Source organism: Fukomys damarensis, unplaced genomic scaffold (assembly GCF_012274545.1).
Source record: "Fukomys damarensis isolate Sample0158 unplaced genomic scaffold, DMR_v1.0_HiC HiC_scaffold_22, whole genome shotgun sequence".
In the NCBI taxonomy this organism is placed as follows: Eukaryota; Metazoa; Chordata; class Mammalia; order Rodentia; family Bathyergidae; genus Fukomys; species Fukomys damarensis.
The window spans coordinates 15,626,048-15,641,357 of record NW_022900934.1 but is presented as its reverse complement, the minus strand read 5'-3'; the positions used below and the strand labels follow the sequence as shown (position 1 = coordinate 15,641,357).

The following is a 15,310-nucleotide window of genomic DNA, read 5'->3' as shown; positions in this document are numbered from 1 at the left end:
TTTCTGAGCTCAAGGCTATTGCTGACACTCCTAATCTCTCTTTTTTCCATTGGCTTTTGTTGTCTTTGCCTCAGATAGCACCTCAGTTGGCTGGGGTAGTTTAACTGGTAAAATGACTATGATACAAGTGGTCATTGGGTTGCTGTAATAGTCTACTTATTTTTTACTATCAGATGTGAAAACACTACGGGGCACTCCAGAGAATCCTGTTTCCATACATAGTCTTCCATGCTACCCATTGTATAGGATCAACCCTTCTGCTCTTGGTAATCTGGATCAATCCCCTCAGCCAGAACAGTTACCTACTTCTTTGCCTGTGGTTTCAGTGGTATGAGCAGGTTAAAATGGCCAAGCATCAGTCTAAGCTTCAAATTCAATCGAACCACTGAAGTATTCCTTGATTGAGGCATTTCTCCTTTAGTAACTATAATCTCCAAATCCGAAGTTTCAGGGTTGGGCAGCAACAGTTTTATGAATGAGTTATTCCATGTGATGGAGTAGTTTACATCCCCTTCCATATCAGCACTGCTGGTTCCATGTTTTCTAGTCATGACAAAAATAACTGGTTGGTTCAAAGCACAGTGTACACTGCACCCTCTAGGGCAGTAGTCCAATACTGTAGTTTCTTCCAGCTGGCACTGTAACAAACCCTTGAATAGCCCATTCATTGTCCTGGCAAGTCTAGCTGATTCCAGATAAGAGTATATGACAAGACCAGAAAATTCCACAGATATATATCACACTGCTGCCTTTCTTTTGCTGGGATATCAACCCTTTGTTCAGAAGTAATATCATGTGGACAACTAAGACTGCAACCAAGGTAATCAAAAGTGCATGCATGCAGTGGTCACAGAAGGCAAATCTACACAGAGAATTAGTGAGTAGAGACTTCTCCCTCCATAGCGTCAGTGGTTCAGTGTAGCCAATCTGCCACTGAAATGGCTACTGTTTGTAGTGAACGGGGTCATATCAGGAAATCTATGGAAGGTGGCTACTCAACTTAATTAGCTAAATTGGTCTTGATGACAGGAAGTCCATGTTGTCTTGTCCATTATAACTGTAGCTCAATTACCACTCGAGACTGTATATGAATCTATTAGACAAGCCATAGGTGGATGGGGAAAAAGAATGACTGATAACCACAGAAAACACCATCTTGTCTGTTGGTTTCTTGGCCCACGGTCTCTGCAGTAAGCACTTTTTGCAGAGTATTCACATAGTACATAATTATTCTCCCTTTCAGTGCCCCTTGTTAGAGGTCCATTCATATAGCTTGCCCTACAGACTTCTTTATTACCAATCCTCTAGTCTTGATCTTTCCATGCTCCTGATCATCCAGCCAAGCCATCTATTCCACGCATACATATAGGTTCATATTCTGGATTTCTGTATCCATCTTGGTAAAGCGAAGAACCAGATGTATTGCTGAGAACTCTGCTTACTGAAAGGGCTTACCTTTGCAGAGTCTTCCAGAGCATTTCTACAGTGATGTGAGTATATACTTCTACTTGGCATCAGGCCTGAACTTTTTCTTCCTGTGTTAGCTGATTACAGGGATTTCACCACCAGAAGACCTTAGGTGTTGTCTGAGGGAGAGGCAGCAGTGTGGCAGAAGAGATAGCACTGTCTGCACAAACCATTTTCACCTGATAAAATACTGCGGTATATGCATGCCTAGCTGTATGGCGTGATGAATCAGATGACACCCAGGTCATGATGGAGAGCTCAGGTTGCACAATCACTTGGTGTCTCATGGCCAGGTGTTCAGTCTCTGCCAGGGCCCAGTGGCAAGCCAGATGCTATTTCTCAAAGGGGCAACTATTATCTGCAGAACATGACCTAACTTTAGTCTGTGTAATGGTGGGAGGCGTTGAGCTTTTCCTACTAGTACTTGCTGGAAGCTCTAGAGTACATGCCTATCTCACTGACAATGTAAATACCACTGGATCTACTGGGTCATAAGGCTCAACTGGCACAGTGTCTTATATGGTCACCTAAATATGCTCTGAGACCAATTTATACCTGGCACCCCTGTGGGTTATTCAGTAAATGGCTTGTAACAGCACATATAAATGTGTATATGTTGCCTCCCAAATCCAAAGAAGGCCAACAATTTTGTCTTTTTTCTTTTAGTGGTAGCTGAAGCAATTTGTTTTTCATTTGGAGGGGATGTCTTGAATCTCCAAAGGATGTTTTAACCATTTCATTTCCAGAGAGAAGGCAGAGATACTATTTTGGAGACCCAAGGAGTTGAGCTTGGAAGGATACTACACATCTTCTGTCTGCTGGAGCAAGAGCAATGGCAGAAGAGGAGGATTTGCTGGCAGGAGGATGAGGAGAAAAATCTATTCACAAACTCTCCTGAGCATCTACCCTGGGCTAGACTCTAAATAGGACTCAGTGCCCAACCTCAGGGAGCCTCTAGCCTGAGTGCTGCAGGAGAGAGTAATATTGCTTGCGGGTCAGGAGAACTCTAGCAGCAAGACTGGAAGAAAATGTGCCCAGATTGGCTAGTGAAGGCTTCCCCTGGCTTGCTGGGAGAAGGGCTGGTTGATCAGTAGGAAGAGGGGGAGGTTTGCTGAACTGCTCAGATTTAACTACCCCTAGCAAAGCCAGAGAAACTGTTTCAGTTCAGAGGCAGAGAAGGTTTTCATCTGTTCCAAGAGCTTATTGCTCTTCTTGGAACCTGCAGAAGGATTGCTGCACGACTGAGCTGCATCTCCACCAAGTGCCCAACACACTGCAGTTTTTCCAAAGATATCTGCATGGAGACAGCAAGGAACCCAGGCCTGGAGACGTGGAAAGAAAGTAGATGGGGTACAGGAGGTAGAGTAGGTAGAATTGCTAGAGCAAATGCTGAGCTGTTTTAACAAAAAGAAGCCCCAGAGATCTGGAAGAGTAAAGGTTCAGTTGTCACCATTAACAAGGTGAGTGGCATAGACTGGCGTGGAGTCTACTCCCTGCCCTCACTCTTTCCATGCCGTGGCTCCACTTTCCAATGCCCTATCTTCACCTGCATGGTCAAAACTCAGTGGAGGGGGTTAGGGGTACAGCTCAGCAGCAGAGCATTAGCCTAGTGTGTATGAGGCCCTGGGTTCTACACCCAGTGCTCCTCCAGCAAAACAACCAAATAAAACCTCAGTCATGGAAAGGCCCCATTTAATGTGATAATGATAGGGAAGGAAGAACGGGAAGCAATGCGAGGCCTAGACTTGGGAGAGCATCACATCCCCTCTGCTCACACTTAAGTAAGAACTTAACTACAAGGCTGGGGTGGGGTGTAACTCAGTAGTAGAGTGCCTGCAAGGTCCAGGCGACTCCAGACCTGTGCTACAGCTTGGGGACATGGTTTTCTACATTCATTGCACAATTTACCTCTGAGTTGATCTAAATTGAAAACATGGATATGGTTTTGAGGGCCTCACCCCCTAGTAAAGTGAGTTACAATAACAGAGGCACATTAGGACTTACTGTGTATTCAACAGACATTTATATCATGTCTCCCATATGCTAGCCCTTGTTTTAAGCACTTTGCAAGTATTAATTCATTTGATCCTCAGAACCCTGTGAATAAGTTCTTTTTTCCTGTCTTACAGATGAGAAAACAGGCACAGAGAGGTTAAGGAATTTACTCAAGGCCACAAAGCCAATGTTTACAGCAGAGCCATGATTTGAACCCAAGCTGTTTTCATCTTTTCAGTCCTTAGCTTCTCTAAGTGCTTTATGAGCTGTGACATCCTTGGGGTAAGTTGGGAGACTCTGCTTTTTTTTTTTTTTTGAGACAGGGTCTCACTATGTGGTTGAGACTGACCTGGAACTCACTATGTAGCTCAAGCTGGTCTCGAACTCACAGTGATCCTCCTGCCTCAGCCTCTCAAGTGCTGGGATTACAGGAGTACACCACCATATCCGGCCAGGGGACTCGAGGCTTTTGATGCTCAGCACACTGTTTGGAGCTGCTTGCTTTATTGTCCATACCCACTGAAGGTAGACCCATGTCTCTGAGTTAATGTTGTATCCCCTGTGCCTAGCACAGAGCCTGGCACACTGGTATTCTCCAACTACTGTGCTGGTGACTGTGGACTGAGGTGAGGCACTAGGAATCCCACTTTACATCACAGAACACCACCATGCCCGGCCAGGGGACTCGAGGCTTTTGATGCTCAGCACACTGTTTGGAGCTGCTTGCTTTATTGTCCATACCCACTGAAGGTAGACCCATGTCTCTGAGTTAATGTTGTATCCCCTGTGCCTAGCACAGAGCCTGGCACACTGGTATTCTCCAACTACTGTGCTGGTGACTGTGGACTGAGGTGAGGCACTAGGAATCCCACTTTACATCACAGAAATGGGCTCAGAGACTGAACTGGTTGAGGACACATAGCATGTGCCCACCTCTTTCTACCTCCAGACATCACACTAGATATAACATCGCTCACTGTTAGTAGGGACTGTGTCAGATTACTAAAACAGAGTTACTGTAATGTATATGACTGACTGGCATTTGGATTCTCGACAGTTTTTCTCTTTTGCATACAACTGTAATAACATCTTTCTATAAGTGTTTCCCCATGCAAACTCCTACACTGAGACTGTTGGGCCTGCACATCTGAAGTCTGAATACTACCAGGTCACCATGTAAGCAGGTGGTACCAACCTGCCATCCCTTCCCCTAGGGAGGACAGCACCTATTCATTGTGCCGGGTGTTCAACTTTTAAAGCCCCAGGCCCTCTATTAGAGGTCACTGGGGAAATGTCTAATGATATCTAAACTACGGGCTTCTCTTAACAGAATCTCTTTCCTTTTTTATTTTTAAAGGTGTGGGATGGGACTCAGTCTTGCCCAGGCTGATCTTAAACTCCTGGGTTCAAATGATCTTCTTGCCTTAACCTCCCACGTGCTGGGATTACAGTTGTGTGTCGATGTGCCTGGCTAGAACTTATCTTCTTGATATCTATTAGAATATTTTGATTTCGGAGAGTTTTAAAAAGACCTCTGCAGCTCACCCCTCTAGGAATTAAGATTCATGCCCCACATTCAGTAAGCGCACAGAAACCCATACAATCGGGTCCAAAATATATTAGTGTCCATACAGAGAAAAAGGAGGCAGCAGTGATAAATTGCACCTGAAGTCAGCTCACCTATCACTCACTGAGAAGCCAGCTGCCACCTCAGCCCTGAGTGGGAGTTTCTTTTCATAAAAGCCACAATCAACTTGGGAAGAACTTTTCATCAAGCAGAACCAGAATAACAGTGCAGAGGATTGGAAGGCTGGCGAGACTCTCTAGTCTATCCACGTTCTTTATCAGGTGAGACTGAGACTCGGAGATGCGGTGACCGGTTCCAGGTCACAGAACTGCAGAAAAAGCAGAGGCAGAGCCTAATCCAGTCTCCAGGTACAGTACCCTACCTACTAGCTGAGAGCTGCTTGCGTTGTGGCAGGACACATTCACGGTCGCCACTGACAGTCCTGTGAGTCTGTAATTCTTCAATCTTGATGACCTTTAGAAGTGACAGGAAAAGCTGGGCACAGTGGTACAAGCCTGTAACACTAGCTACTGGGGAGGCTGTGGCATGAGGATCACAAATTGGAGGCCAGTCTGAGCAATTCAGCAAGATACCAACTAAAAATGAAAGTTTTAAAAAGGACTGAAGATATGGCTCAGTGGTAGAGCAGTTGTTTAGTGTATGTGACGGCTTAGGTTCAGGACACTATACCATCGCCACCGAAAAAAGACAGGAAAGTTAGGTTTCCCTTGGAAAGGCTAACTGAATAACAATATGAAAGCTGTCTATGTGCCTTTGCATGTGCTGCCCCCAGGGCCTTAGCTTCCCTTTCCTACAGAATTGCTTAATCTTTTCTTTATCCTTCAAAACCTCAAAGAATTGTCACTTCCTGTGAAAATCATCCCTGTTTCTCTAGAGTACTGGGTGTTCCCTGCTCTAAGTCCCTCCGCCCTGACTGATATTATATTTGAGTTCTCAGAATACTTAATGATGGGGCTGGTTCTTCTCCATCAGAGTAAAATCCCTCAAATCAGAGATGTGTTAAATTCATCTTTGCACACCTAGATGTGACGGTTGATCCGGATTTTCAGTTTGATTGGATTGAGAAATGTCCAAGAAATCAGTAAAGCACACTTCTGGGTGGGTCTGCAGAAACCCAGAAACAAATGCATCACGAGGGCCCTAACTTCATCAGTGGATCGACACACTGATGAGATCATAATTTTATGGCATCATTGAGAGGTAATGGAAACTCAGGAGGTAGAGCCTAGCTGAAGGGAGTGGATCATGGGGACATGGCCTTGGGAACTATAGCTGGTGCCTGGCCCCTTCCTCTCTGGTTCTTTCCCCTCTCCCTCCTTCCTGGCTTCCAGGAAGTGAGCTAATATTCTGCCTCACCTCAGGCCCAGAAACAATGGAGCCAGCCAACCATGGGCTGAAACCTTTGAAACTGTGAACCAAAATGAATCTTTTCTCCTTTAACTTGTTCTTCTCAGGTATTTGATCACAACAAAAGCTTACTGACATCAGTACTCAGCGTAAGCTGTGAAAGGATGGACTTTGGAGCACAAACTCCACAAGGGTGGGAGCTAATCAGCCTACCCTAGTTCCTAGCTCATAATGTGAACCTAGGAAGAGGTTGTTGCTGCTGAAGGGGTGTGAACAAGGAAGCATGAATCAGTTCTGACCTGGAGCCAAGGAGCTTTCAACAGACACTACCTAGGGGTGCCAAGTAGGTGAGACTGGCAAATGAAAAAGCAACAAAAGGCATAAGAAGCTGTCATGGTTAGAGGTCTCCAGGGCCACAGACCACCTGCAAAGGGGACCTCACCCAAGTGAACTTGTCACTGCTCTGCAGCCTTCCTTTTGTGAGGTCCACCTATCTTCTAATGTGACTCACTCCTCTGGATCATAAGACAGAGGAAGGAAATAAGGCAGTCTAAGAAATAAGATATATAGATCTACAGAGCCCACCAAAAAATGTATACGCACTTTAGGAAAAGAAAATTACTATGATTTTTTTTCAGTGAATGGTGTTACCCTCACATGGGAGGCCCTAGAGAATGTTATCACAGAAAAACCACCACAATGCCAGCCCTTAGAGAAGAAACTGAAAATGCACGTGCAGTTCTTAATGGTTACTCAAGAAGCAGTCTACCACACTAATGAATGTCTGGAGGCAAACAGCCACCACTTTGAGCTCCTCTTATAATTATAGAGGCCAAAGGTAATTTGTATTAATCTTGTGATGTCTCAATAAATTTAGTATTAAAATATTTATACGAGTTTTCTCTTTTTCTGTGATATTGGGGATCAAACTCAGGACCTTACGCTTACCAGGCAGGCACAGCACCACTGACCTACATCCCCAGCCTATACAAATTTTTCTTTTCCTGAAGTGTGTATACATTTTTTGGTGGACTCTGCAGATGTCAGGACTTAGGCCAAAGAGAGGGTGTGAGGGAGATGGGAGAGAGACAGAGAGAAAGAGACAGAGAGAGAGGGAGAGAGAGAGAGAGAGAGAGAGAGAGAGGGACTAGCCATGAAATAGCCTATGTGTAACAAATTAAGAAAGAATTACCTACTTCCAAGGTCTTTGGTCTGCTGGGCCCTGGACTTCCTTAGGGTGTGGGAAAGGAACACACAAAACGCTGGAATGTAGGATTACATTGTTTCCAATGTACTTTAATTGGCCTGTTTACACACAGGATCTGTGTGTATATAACAGAAGCAGGAGCCATTCTCTAAATACAATCTGGTACCCAGACGATGACAGATGCATGTGGAAATGAGGCATCAGTGAAAGAACCTCCACAGACAGGAAAATAAGCATGGCGGAGCCCTGTGACCACAGATACTCCCAAAAGTTGAGCCCCTGGGGACAACAGCTTTTCAGAAGACGAGACTATTCCAACAGACCCAGACTCCAAGTGGCCCCCAAAAGATGTTAGTTTCTCTGCCTTCTGTAGAGGAAGCAGAACATTCCAAAAGCCACTGAGAAATGGAGGCATGGAGATCACCACCTGTTAGGTACACACGCTCCGCACGTTACACGTGCCGTCTCCACTTTAGAGTTGAGGAAGACAAAGTGTGGGCCGTAGTCGTGCAGCTATTGCAAGTGGTGCCAAGATCTGAACCTATATCCCATGTTCGCCTGAGCACAAACTCTCACTTAGGCCATGATTTTTCTGAAGAACAGGCAGTGTGTTAACGGGGACGAGTGCAGCTCAGAAGCAGAAGGCATGCTCGGCATATACACGACCCTTGGCTCCATCCCAGCACTCCAAACAGGGGGAAAAATGGTGCTAGGAATGAGCAACTGGCGGAAGGCCAACCCATGCAAGGATGGGTAACTGGCATTTCCTTTGTATAATGTTAAGCCTGGATCAGAACTCATGAGAAAAATGTTTGGAGATTGAAATGTGACAAGTAAACTTCTGATTACCTGCCTATTCACTTCTGGTGTTGAACATGAAACTGAGGGGAGACCTCAAGCCCTTGCCCCCTACCCCAGCCCAGCTCCCAATCCTAGTGCACGATGGAAACTCCAGAGCATGGAATGTCCTCTCCAGTCCACCTGTCTCATCTTCCACAGCACCATGGTGACATCTCACTGCCTGTGTCTCTCCCTCTTTGGGAAAAAAATCTCACATCTCCTGTTTTGATAAAGTTGGCCCACAGCTCAACGGCATATAAAATACATAATTTACCCTGAAGATCTGCCAAGCTCCAAAACACTTTGGCTTGAGTTAAGCCACTCAAGTGTGGAGCTTATCAGTTAATAGTATTATCCAGCAAGGCTGGGAAGGGGCATCAAAGCAGCTTCAAGGGCGATTACCCAGAAGGCAAGGGGTTCAGTCTGAAGGTCTAAGAAGACTGTCCAGGAGAAGAGAGGGGACATCTTACAGAACGTGGAGCTGTGTCTGGTGGCGTGGAGGTGACAGGCTTTCCAGCCCTTCCCAGCAATCTTACCATGAAGGCTGGAAACTGAGAAGTGTGGCAGAGAAGAAAGAAGAGATGAGCTGATTCCAAGTCCAGTGGAACAGGCCCAGGTTTTGCAGTGTTTTGTTGGTGGCCCAAGTAAGAGGAGGTGGGGCCAAAGTCAAGGCACCATTTAAGAAGGATATCTTTGCAACAAGGCTGGCTTCCAGCCATTAGAGGGAGACATCTTACTTCACTTCTGAAATATCATAATCATGTCCAAAGCTGAAAATGACTTGGCCCACACCATAGGGACCACTGCACTTATCCTATGATCCTGAAACTGATATGTGGTCAGGAAAGTTTCAGTCCAAAATAGGTATTTTGCAAAATTACTCTGAACTGTTTTAAATTCACCAAAATTATTAGCCTGATTTCTGGTTTCATTCTTGTTTCACCAGGAGGTGAAATTTAATACTATGAGCCAAGAGTCTGGTTTACAAAAAGTAAATCAGTGTTCTAGACCAGGCATGGTGGTGCACGCTTTTAATCTCAGCACTCGGGAGGCTGAGGCAGGAGGACTGCCGTGAGTTCAAGGTCAGTCTGGGCTCCAGAGTAAGTCTGAGGCCGGCCTGAACTACAGAGTGAGACCCTGTCTCAAAAAAAAAAAAAAAAAAATTAGTGTTCCAAAAACAAAACCCTCAAAACAATCTACATGTGCCAAGGTGCAATACTGGAACTATGAGTCATTTTCAGGAGTTTTGTCAACAAAGAACAAATGCCATAGTTGTTATTAAAAAGTATAAAGCAGTCACTCAAAATAGAAGAGGGAAAAAAAGGTAAACCTTACTGCTCCAATATCCAACATACAACAATAGACAACATGGACAAAAATGATCATTGTTCAGTTTGTTAAAATCACCCAGTGCTCAGTTATAGAGGCACTGCAGCTTAATGGCTCATTTTAGTGGCTGATCACAGCCCACTGCAATATTCAGTATTCCATAGAAGAAACAAATACCATAACCAGAGAGTGTCTTCTAGGCACTGGGGTGTTTTATACAGAACCCTGCCAGAAATAAATGCTTAGGGCAAAACTGACGGTGGTAGGGGGGATACTGTTTAAAAAACAAAAAACAAAAACCAGCATTAAGAGCCACTAAAGCCAGGCGTGGTGGCTCGCACCTGTAATCCCAGCACTGGGGAGGCTAAGGCAGGAGGATCATTGTGAGTTCGAGACCAGCCCGGGCTACATAGTGAGTTCCAGGTCAGTCTCAACTATATAGTGAGACCCTGTTTCAAAAAACCCAAAAAAAAGCCACTAAAATAAAAAGACAACAAGAATAGGAAGATGGCAAAACTGAGGAATCCTGAAGCTCTGGCCCCTCCTTGAGCCATGTCATAGAGGCCTTCCTGATTCTCTCCCTTCATTGAGCTTTGGCTTTCCCCTCTAGAGACAAAGGCGTGTTCCAGATTAGGATCAATTCTTACCAGGGACACAAACACTCTGGTGGGAATGATGGTTTTGGTGATACATGTGATATGCCAGGAAGAATCTGAAGACTAAAGTTGTACCCCAGACTCTACCACCACTCCCCACAACTGCCCAGTAAGCTTCCTCTCTCAAGTGGAGTCAATAATTCTGCCATTGACTAAATAAATTAAGTGGAAAATATATTAGCCATTGTCCTGCTGTCCCCTCTTTTGTTTCTCTTATTTCTTATAACTGTCTTGCTTCACATTCAAAGAGCTCTGGGGAGGAAGTCCTGGGGAAAAAGATTTCTGATACCAAAACCTGTATGTCCCATACCAGCCCAGCAAACCAAACAAGGTACCAAACACCTTCTGGGACACATCATGGAAATAAATGGCTGTGCACAGAAACATCCACACCCAAATGAAGGTCAAGAAGCCCAGGGCGACAACCAAGGTGGTAATGGCAGTGTGGAGGCAGTGGCCCCGGTCTGTCTTCACCTCATGTAGCACGGCCATCTCCTCCACAATCATGAGGGCGCAGAAGGTCAGCAGGAAGGAGTGGCCTGAGATGTCAAAGCCATGCCAGAAGCCTCCTTCCCGGTGGCAGTGCTGCTTGCTCTGGCACTCCTCTCTGACCCCTTCCAGGGCTGGTGAACGGTAGCAATTGCCTGTGTAGTGCTCGATGTTGGAGAAGAGGGCTGTGCAGATGTACCAGATGGCTGTGCCCACGAGCAGGGTGCTCAACCGCCGTAGGACCAGGCTGGCCTTGCCTGTCAGGTGGTAGTTGGTGAGGGCAATGAAAGGCAGGAGGAGACAGAATGTCCAGGCCCAGGCCACTTTGACAAAATACCTGACAGAAGAGGAAAGTAGAGTGAAGAAGGGACATGATGGTGAGAAAACAATGTCATGACTTGGGCCTCTGGACTTCCAAGAGAGAGAAAATGAGAGTGTTGTGGTCAAAACTATAGATCCTGTAGATCTTATAGATCCCAAGAGCTATTATGTTTGAAGTCCTTACTATGTGCTTCACTTACTAAGCAAAATTATTTAGTCTTTAAAGCTATGAGGTATTATTTAGTCTTTAAAGTTATGAGCCCCCTTGTACAGATAAGGAAACTGAGGCACAGAGAAGGATACTGCAAATACGAAGGTCTTAAGTATGGAGCTAGGCTCAAACCCACAGTCTTGTTTTTAACACTGTGTTATTTGCTCTGGGGAGCAATAATAATTGAGCACCTACCGGACACCAGGAACTTTTACATTTACTTGTCATAGGACACTCACAAATGCCTTGAAAGGAAGGTACAGTATTATCTGTCTCATTTTAGCCCAGAATCTGAGACTCAGAAAAATTCATTTCCTTGTCCAGGGCCATACCCACACACAGCAAGCATGAATTTGAATACAGAGCTTTATTTCAAGTTTGAAGACCCAGGATTTTAACCTGACTCTGACTTCACTTGTTCATACATCTCTCTAGGCATCAGTTTCCTTTGCAGTTAAATCAAGTTATGGGCACCAAATGGATTCCGAGATCCTTTCCAGATCTAATGACTCACCAGAAGTTTCCTCCCATTAATTAGCATAGTACCTTGGAACAAAACACCAGAATCCATAGCTACCACCAAACAACAGAGATTCACTCATATGCCACTCTGGTTGGCTCCTAGCTTACCCAGGCCAGATCAAGCAGTAGTTCCCTTGTCTGACTCCCCTACGCTCATGAAAGGTGGCTGACCTGGGGACCAGCTGCAGGAAACACACACAAAAGAGACTTGAGGCTACTGCCATGCTCACGATCTATTCTTAGCCCGGCAGGGGAAGGTGGGTGAGGACAGAAGGTGGGTCAAGGACAGAATGCCTCTTTCCTCTGTTCCAACAGTTTCTCAGACACCACCCAAGGGCCTGTCACTGGAGTCTTCACTGGCACTGATAAGGAGGGGCTCACCAGAGCCAAAGCTTGTTGGACATTTGATGGAGCTGTCTGGGAGAGAAACCAGGGTTCAAGTAGATAATCAAAGTTGGACTGACTTTGGGGGGATTCTGGAGACGCCACTTCTGAAGAACTAGGTTCACATCAACAGATAAGTCTCATCTTTAATTTCCCTTCATTATTACAACAGTGTTTTTGTGCTATAAATTTACAATCCAGGAGTTCAAAGAAGTGGATGGGTGGAGTAATAACATGTCCCAAAGAGCCCTGCTGGAATTGCATTTCTGGGCCATTGCCATGCACTTGGGTGGCTGCTGAAATCCAAGGAGATCCAGAGGAAAGGTCAGAGAGTGGAGGTTTCCACTCTGCCAGTATCTTGGAGTGGGGATTGGCCCAGGCCCAGGAAGGACTCTCAAAAGTGCTGGGGGGGCGGGGGTCTTTAAAAGGTGGTGACTGGATTCTGTGAGAGGATCTGGGACAGGGAGGAAGAAGGGAGGTGACATTTCCCAAACAGGGAAGGAACAGCTTCTCATTCCAAGGAGAGGTGGGTGAGGCTCGTTCACCCTCCAATTCCACTCCACTCTCCTACATACACACACACTACACACCTCTGCCGTCACCGCCTGCCCGGTCAAACTCCGGCTGCCCTCTCTGAATCTACAAACACGAAATGCTAGTGACACTAGCTACTCCCGGGTCTCCGAGTCGCGACACCCACGTAGATGCTGCTGTCACAGCTGGAAGGAGTTTATAAAGACTCGTCCGTCAGGGCAGCTAACCCCAGGTATTCGGCCGAGACCACCGCGAGGCTATGGAATAATGGGAGGACTCGGGGTGCACTCACACGTTCAGGATGTTGCGCTTGTTGCTGAGGTAGCTCTCGGGCAGCGGAGAGAGCTCTTTGAGGAGTGAGCCCGCCAGCATGGAGGTCACCAGCGCCCACGGCAAGTAACGTCTCATGGCAGCCCGCACTAGTGTCCCCCGAAGGAACCACTCGCAGCGCTCCAGATGCTCCATGCCGGACCTCGTGGGCCGCCGTCCTCCTCCCGGAGCCCTCTCGGCCACCGTCCTGCCCTTCTAGGGTGGCGCCACCGCCTCCTTTCCGGCGCCTGCGCGCCGTTAGCGGGCCCCACCCCCTGCAGAGCGCTCCGGTTACGGAGCCTGCGCGCTCCCTCTTGTGGCCGTCCGAGACCTTTGCAGCGTGCCTGAATATGACTGCGGGCCACCACTGGCAGCTGCGAGGTCCGTCCGCCAGGCGTCGGGCTGCAGGCTACTATGGTTCCTCGGCCTCTCAGTCTTGCCCAGACGTGGGAAAAGGCGCTTGTGGAAGTATTTGGTGGAATTTGAAGAAGAATCATTGTAGCGCTGAAGTAACTGGAACAGTAGTTACAGCATCGTTTAGCATCTCTGGGAGACTTGGAGTAAGCGCCTCCATGTGAGCCTTAGTTTTCTCATCTGTAGATGAGACAAGAGCTGAACTTTGCGCAAGAGCTAGTTTATGAATTTAGGGATTCCTACGGCCGTCTAGGTATAAAGAGATATGAGACGGAATTTCATTGGAAAGTAAATCTGCAAACTAATTAGTAATGTTTTAAAAATGTAAATGTATTTTCTTTTTAAAAATTTAAATAAATTATTTAATTTATTCGGTACCAGGAATCGAACTCGGGACTTTGCTCTTGCCAGGCACATGTGGAGCCACTGAGCTACATCCCTGGCCCTAAATGTATTTTCATTTAAAACAGTTGTGCTTATTAATGGGGTTAATGGAGCTGACACAAGGGTGTCGGTGGCTCAGTTCACCACAGAGATAAACCTTCAGCCCCTGTTAACTTACATCTAAGTCGGGGTTTCCCAGTGATGAGTCGTTCCTTCGCCCTTGCATTTGTTTCCTGTGGCGGCTGTAACAAATTACTATAAACGTGTTGGTTTAGGACCACAGAAACTCTCTCACACTTCTGGAAGCCTAAGGTCCAGAACCCAGGTGTCTGTAGAGGGTGCTCCTTCTGGAGGCTCTGAGGGAGAATCCCTTCTCTGCTACCCTGACCTCTGCTGACTACTGGCAACTCCAACCCAGCCTCCATTTCACATGGGTCTTCTCTTGCTGTCTCCTCTTCTGTCTCCCGTAAGGACGTGGGTCATTGGATGGAGAGCCCACCCTAAATCCAGGATAATTTCATTATGAGAGCCTTAATTTAAATACATCTGCAAAGACTATTTCCAAATAAGGTCACATTCCCAGGCAGTAGGGTTTGGGACTGGGACATAGCTTTCTGAAGGTCACTATTCAATTCATTACAGCCATTTTAACTACTTTTGCTGTCTATATACTAACAATTCTTTTATTTATTTATTATTTCTCTTTAAACAATACTCCTTTAAAAGTGAAATACTAAAAAAAAAAAAAAAAAAAAAAAAAAAAAAAAAAAAAAAAAAAAAAAAAAAGATTAAACACCTACTAAATCTTTCCAAGATATCCGTGAAATCATGGATACCGTGTGTCATTTCTTCCATACAAAGAAAACATTTCTATCGAAATACTCATCTCTTCCATCTGCCTAACATGATCTCGTGTCCTTATAGCTAGGATAGTTACTGTGCTTGGGAAATAATGTATGGTTCATGCCTATAATGGAATGATATTTGGGCCAGGGATTTAGCTCAGCAGTTCAGTGACCTGCCTTGCAAGTGCAAGGACCCGAGTTCAATCCCCGGTACAAAAAACAAAAAAACAATACAATGGAATGATATTTAAAGTAGTTTATGCAAAACAAAACAAAACAAAAATATTGAGATAGGAGTGTTATAGACAGCTAAATTAGGTAGAAATATTATAGGCAGTCAGACAGGGCTGGGTCCTCAAGGGAGTCAGTGCAGAGGATAAAAACACATCTGTGGCTGGAGGCGTATCTATTGGAGGCCAGGTCTCAAGATAAAAATGAAATGTCCAGACCTTCATGCCTCCCCAAGAG

At 45.7% G+C, this 15,310-nt stretch overlaps 1 protein-coding gene across 2 annotated transcripts in view; it reads right to left on the bottom strand.

Moving 5' to 3' along the window:
• Fitm2 (fat storage inducing transmembrane protein 2) overlaps positions 1 to 13,430 on the bottom strand; it is an 85,932-nt gene extending 72,502 nt beyond the window's left edge. Inside the window, exons 1-2 of one of the 2 annotated variants that reach the window (XM_010631450.3) lie at positions 13,183 to 13,430; positions 10,207 to 11,255 (exon numbers count right to left, since the gene is read on the bottom strand). In XM_010631450.3, the coding sequence (XP_010629752.1) occupies positions 10,643 to 11,255; positions 13,183 to 13,355 (786 nt within the window). In that variant the 5' untranslated portion in view covers positions 13,356 to 13,430 and the 3' untranslated portion in view covers positions 10,207 to 10,642. Of the gene's footprint in view, positions 1 to 10,206; positions 11,256 to 13,182 lie in introns of those variants that run through there. The other variant, XM_033767074.1, reaches the window with a different exon arrangement.
• Positions 13,431 to 15,310: the final 1,880 nt, after the last annotated feature.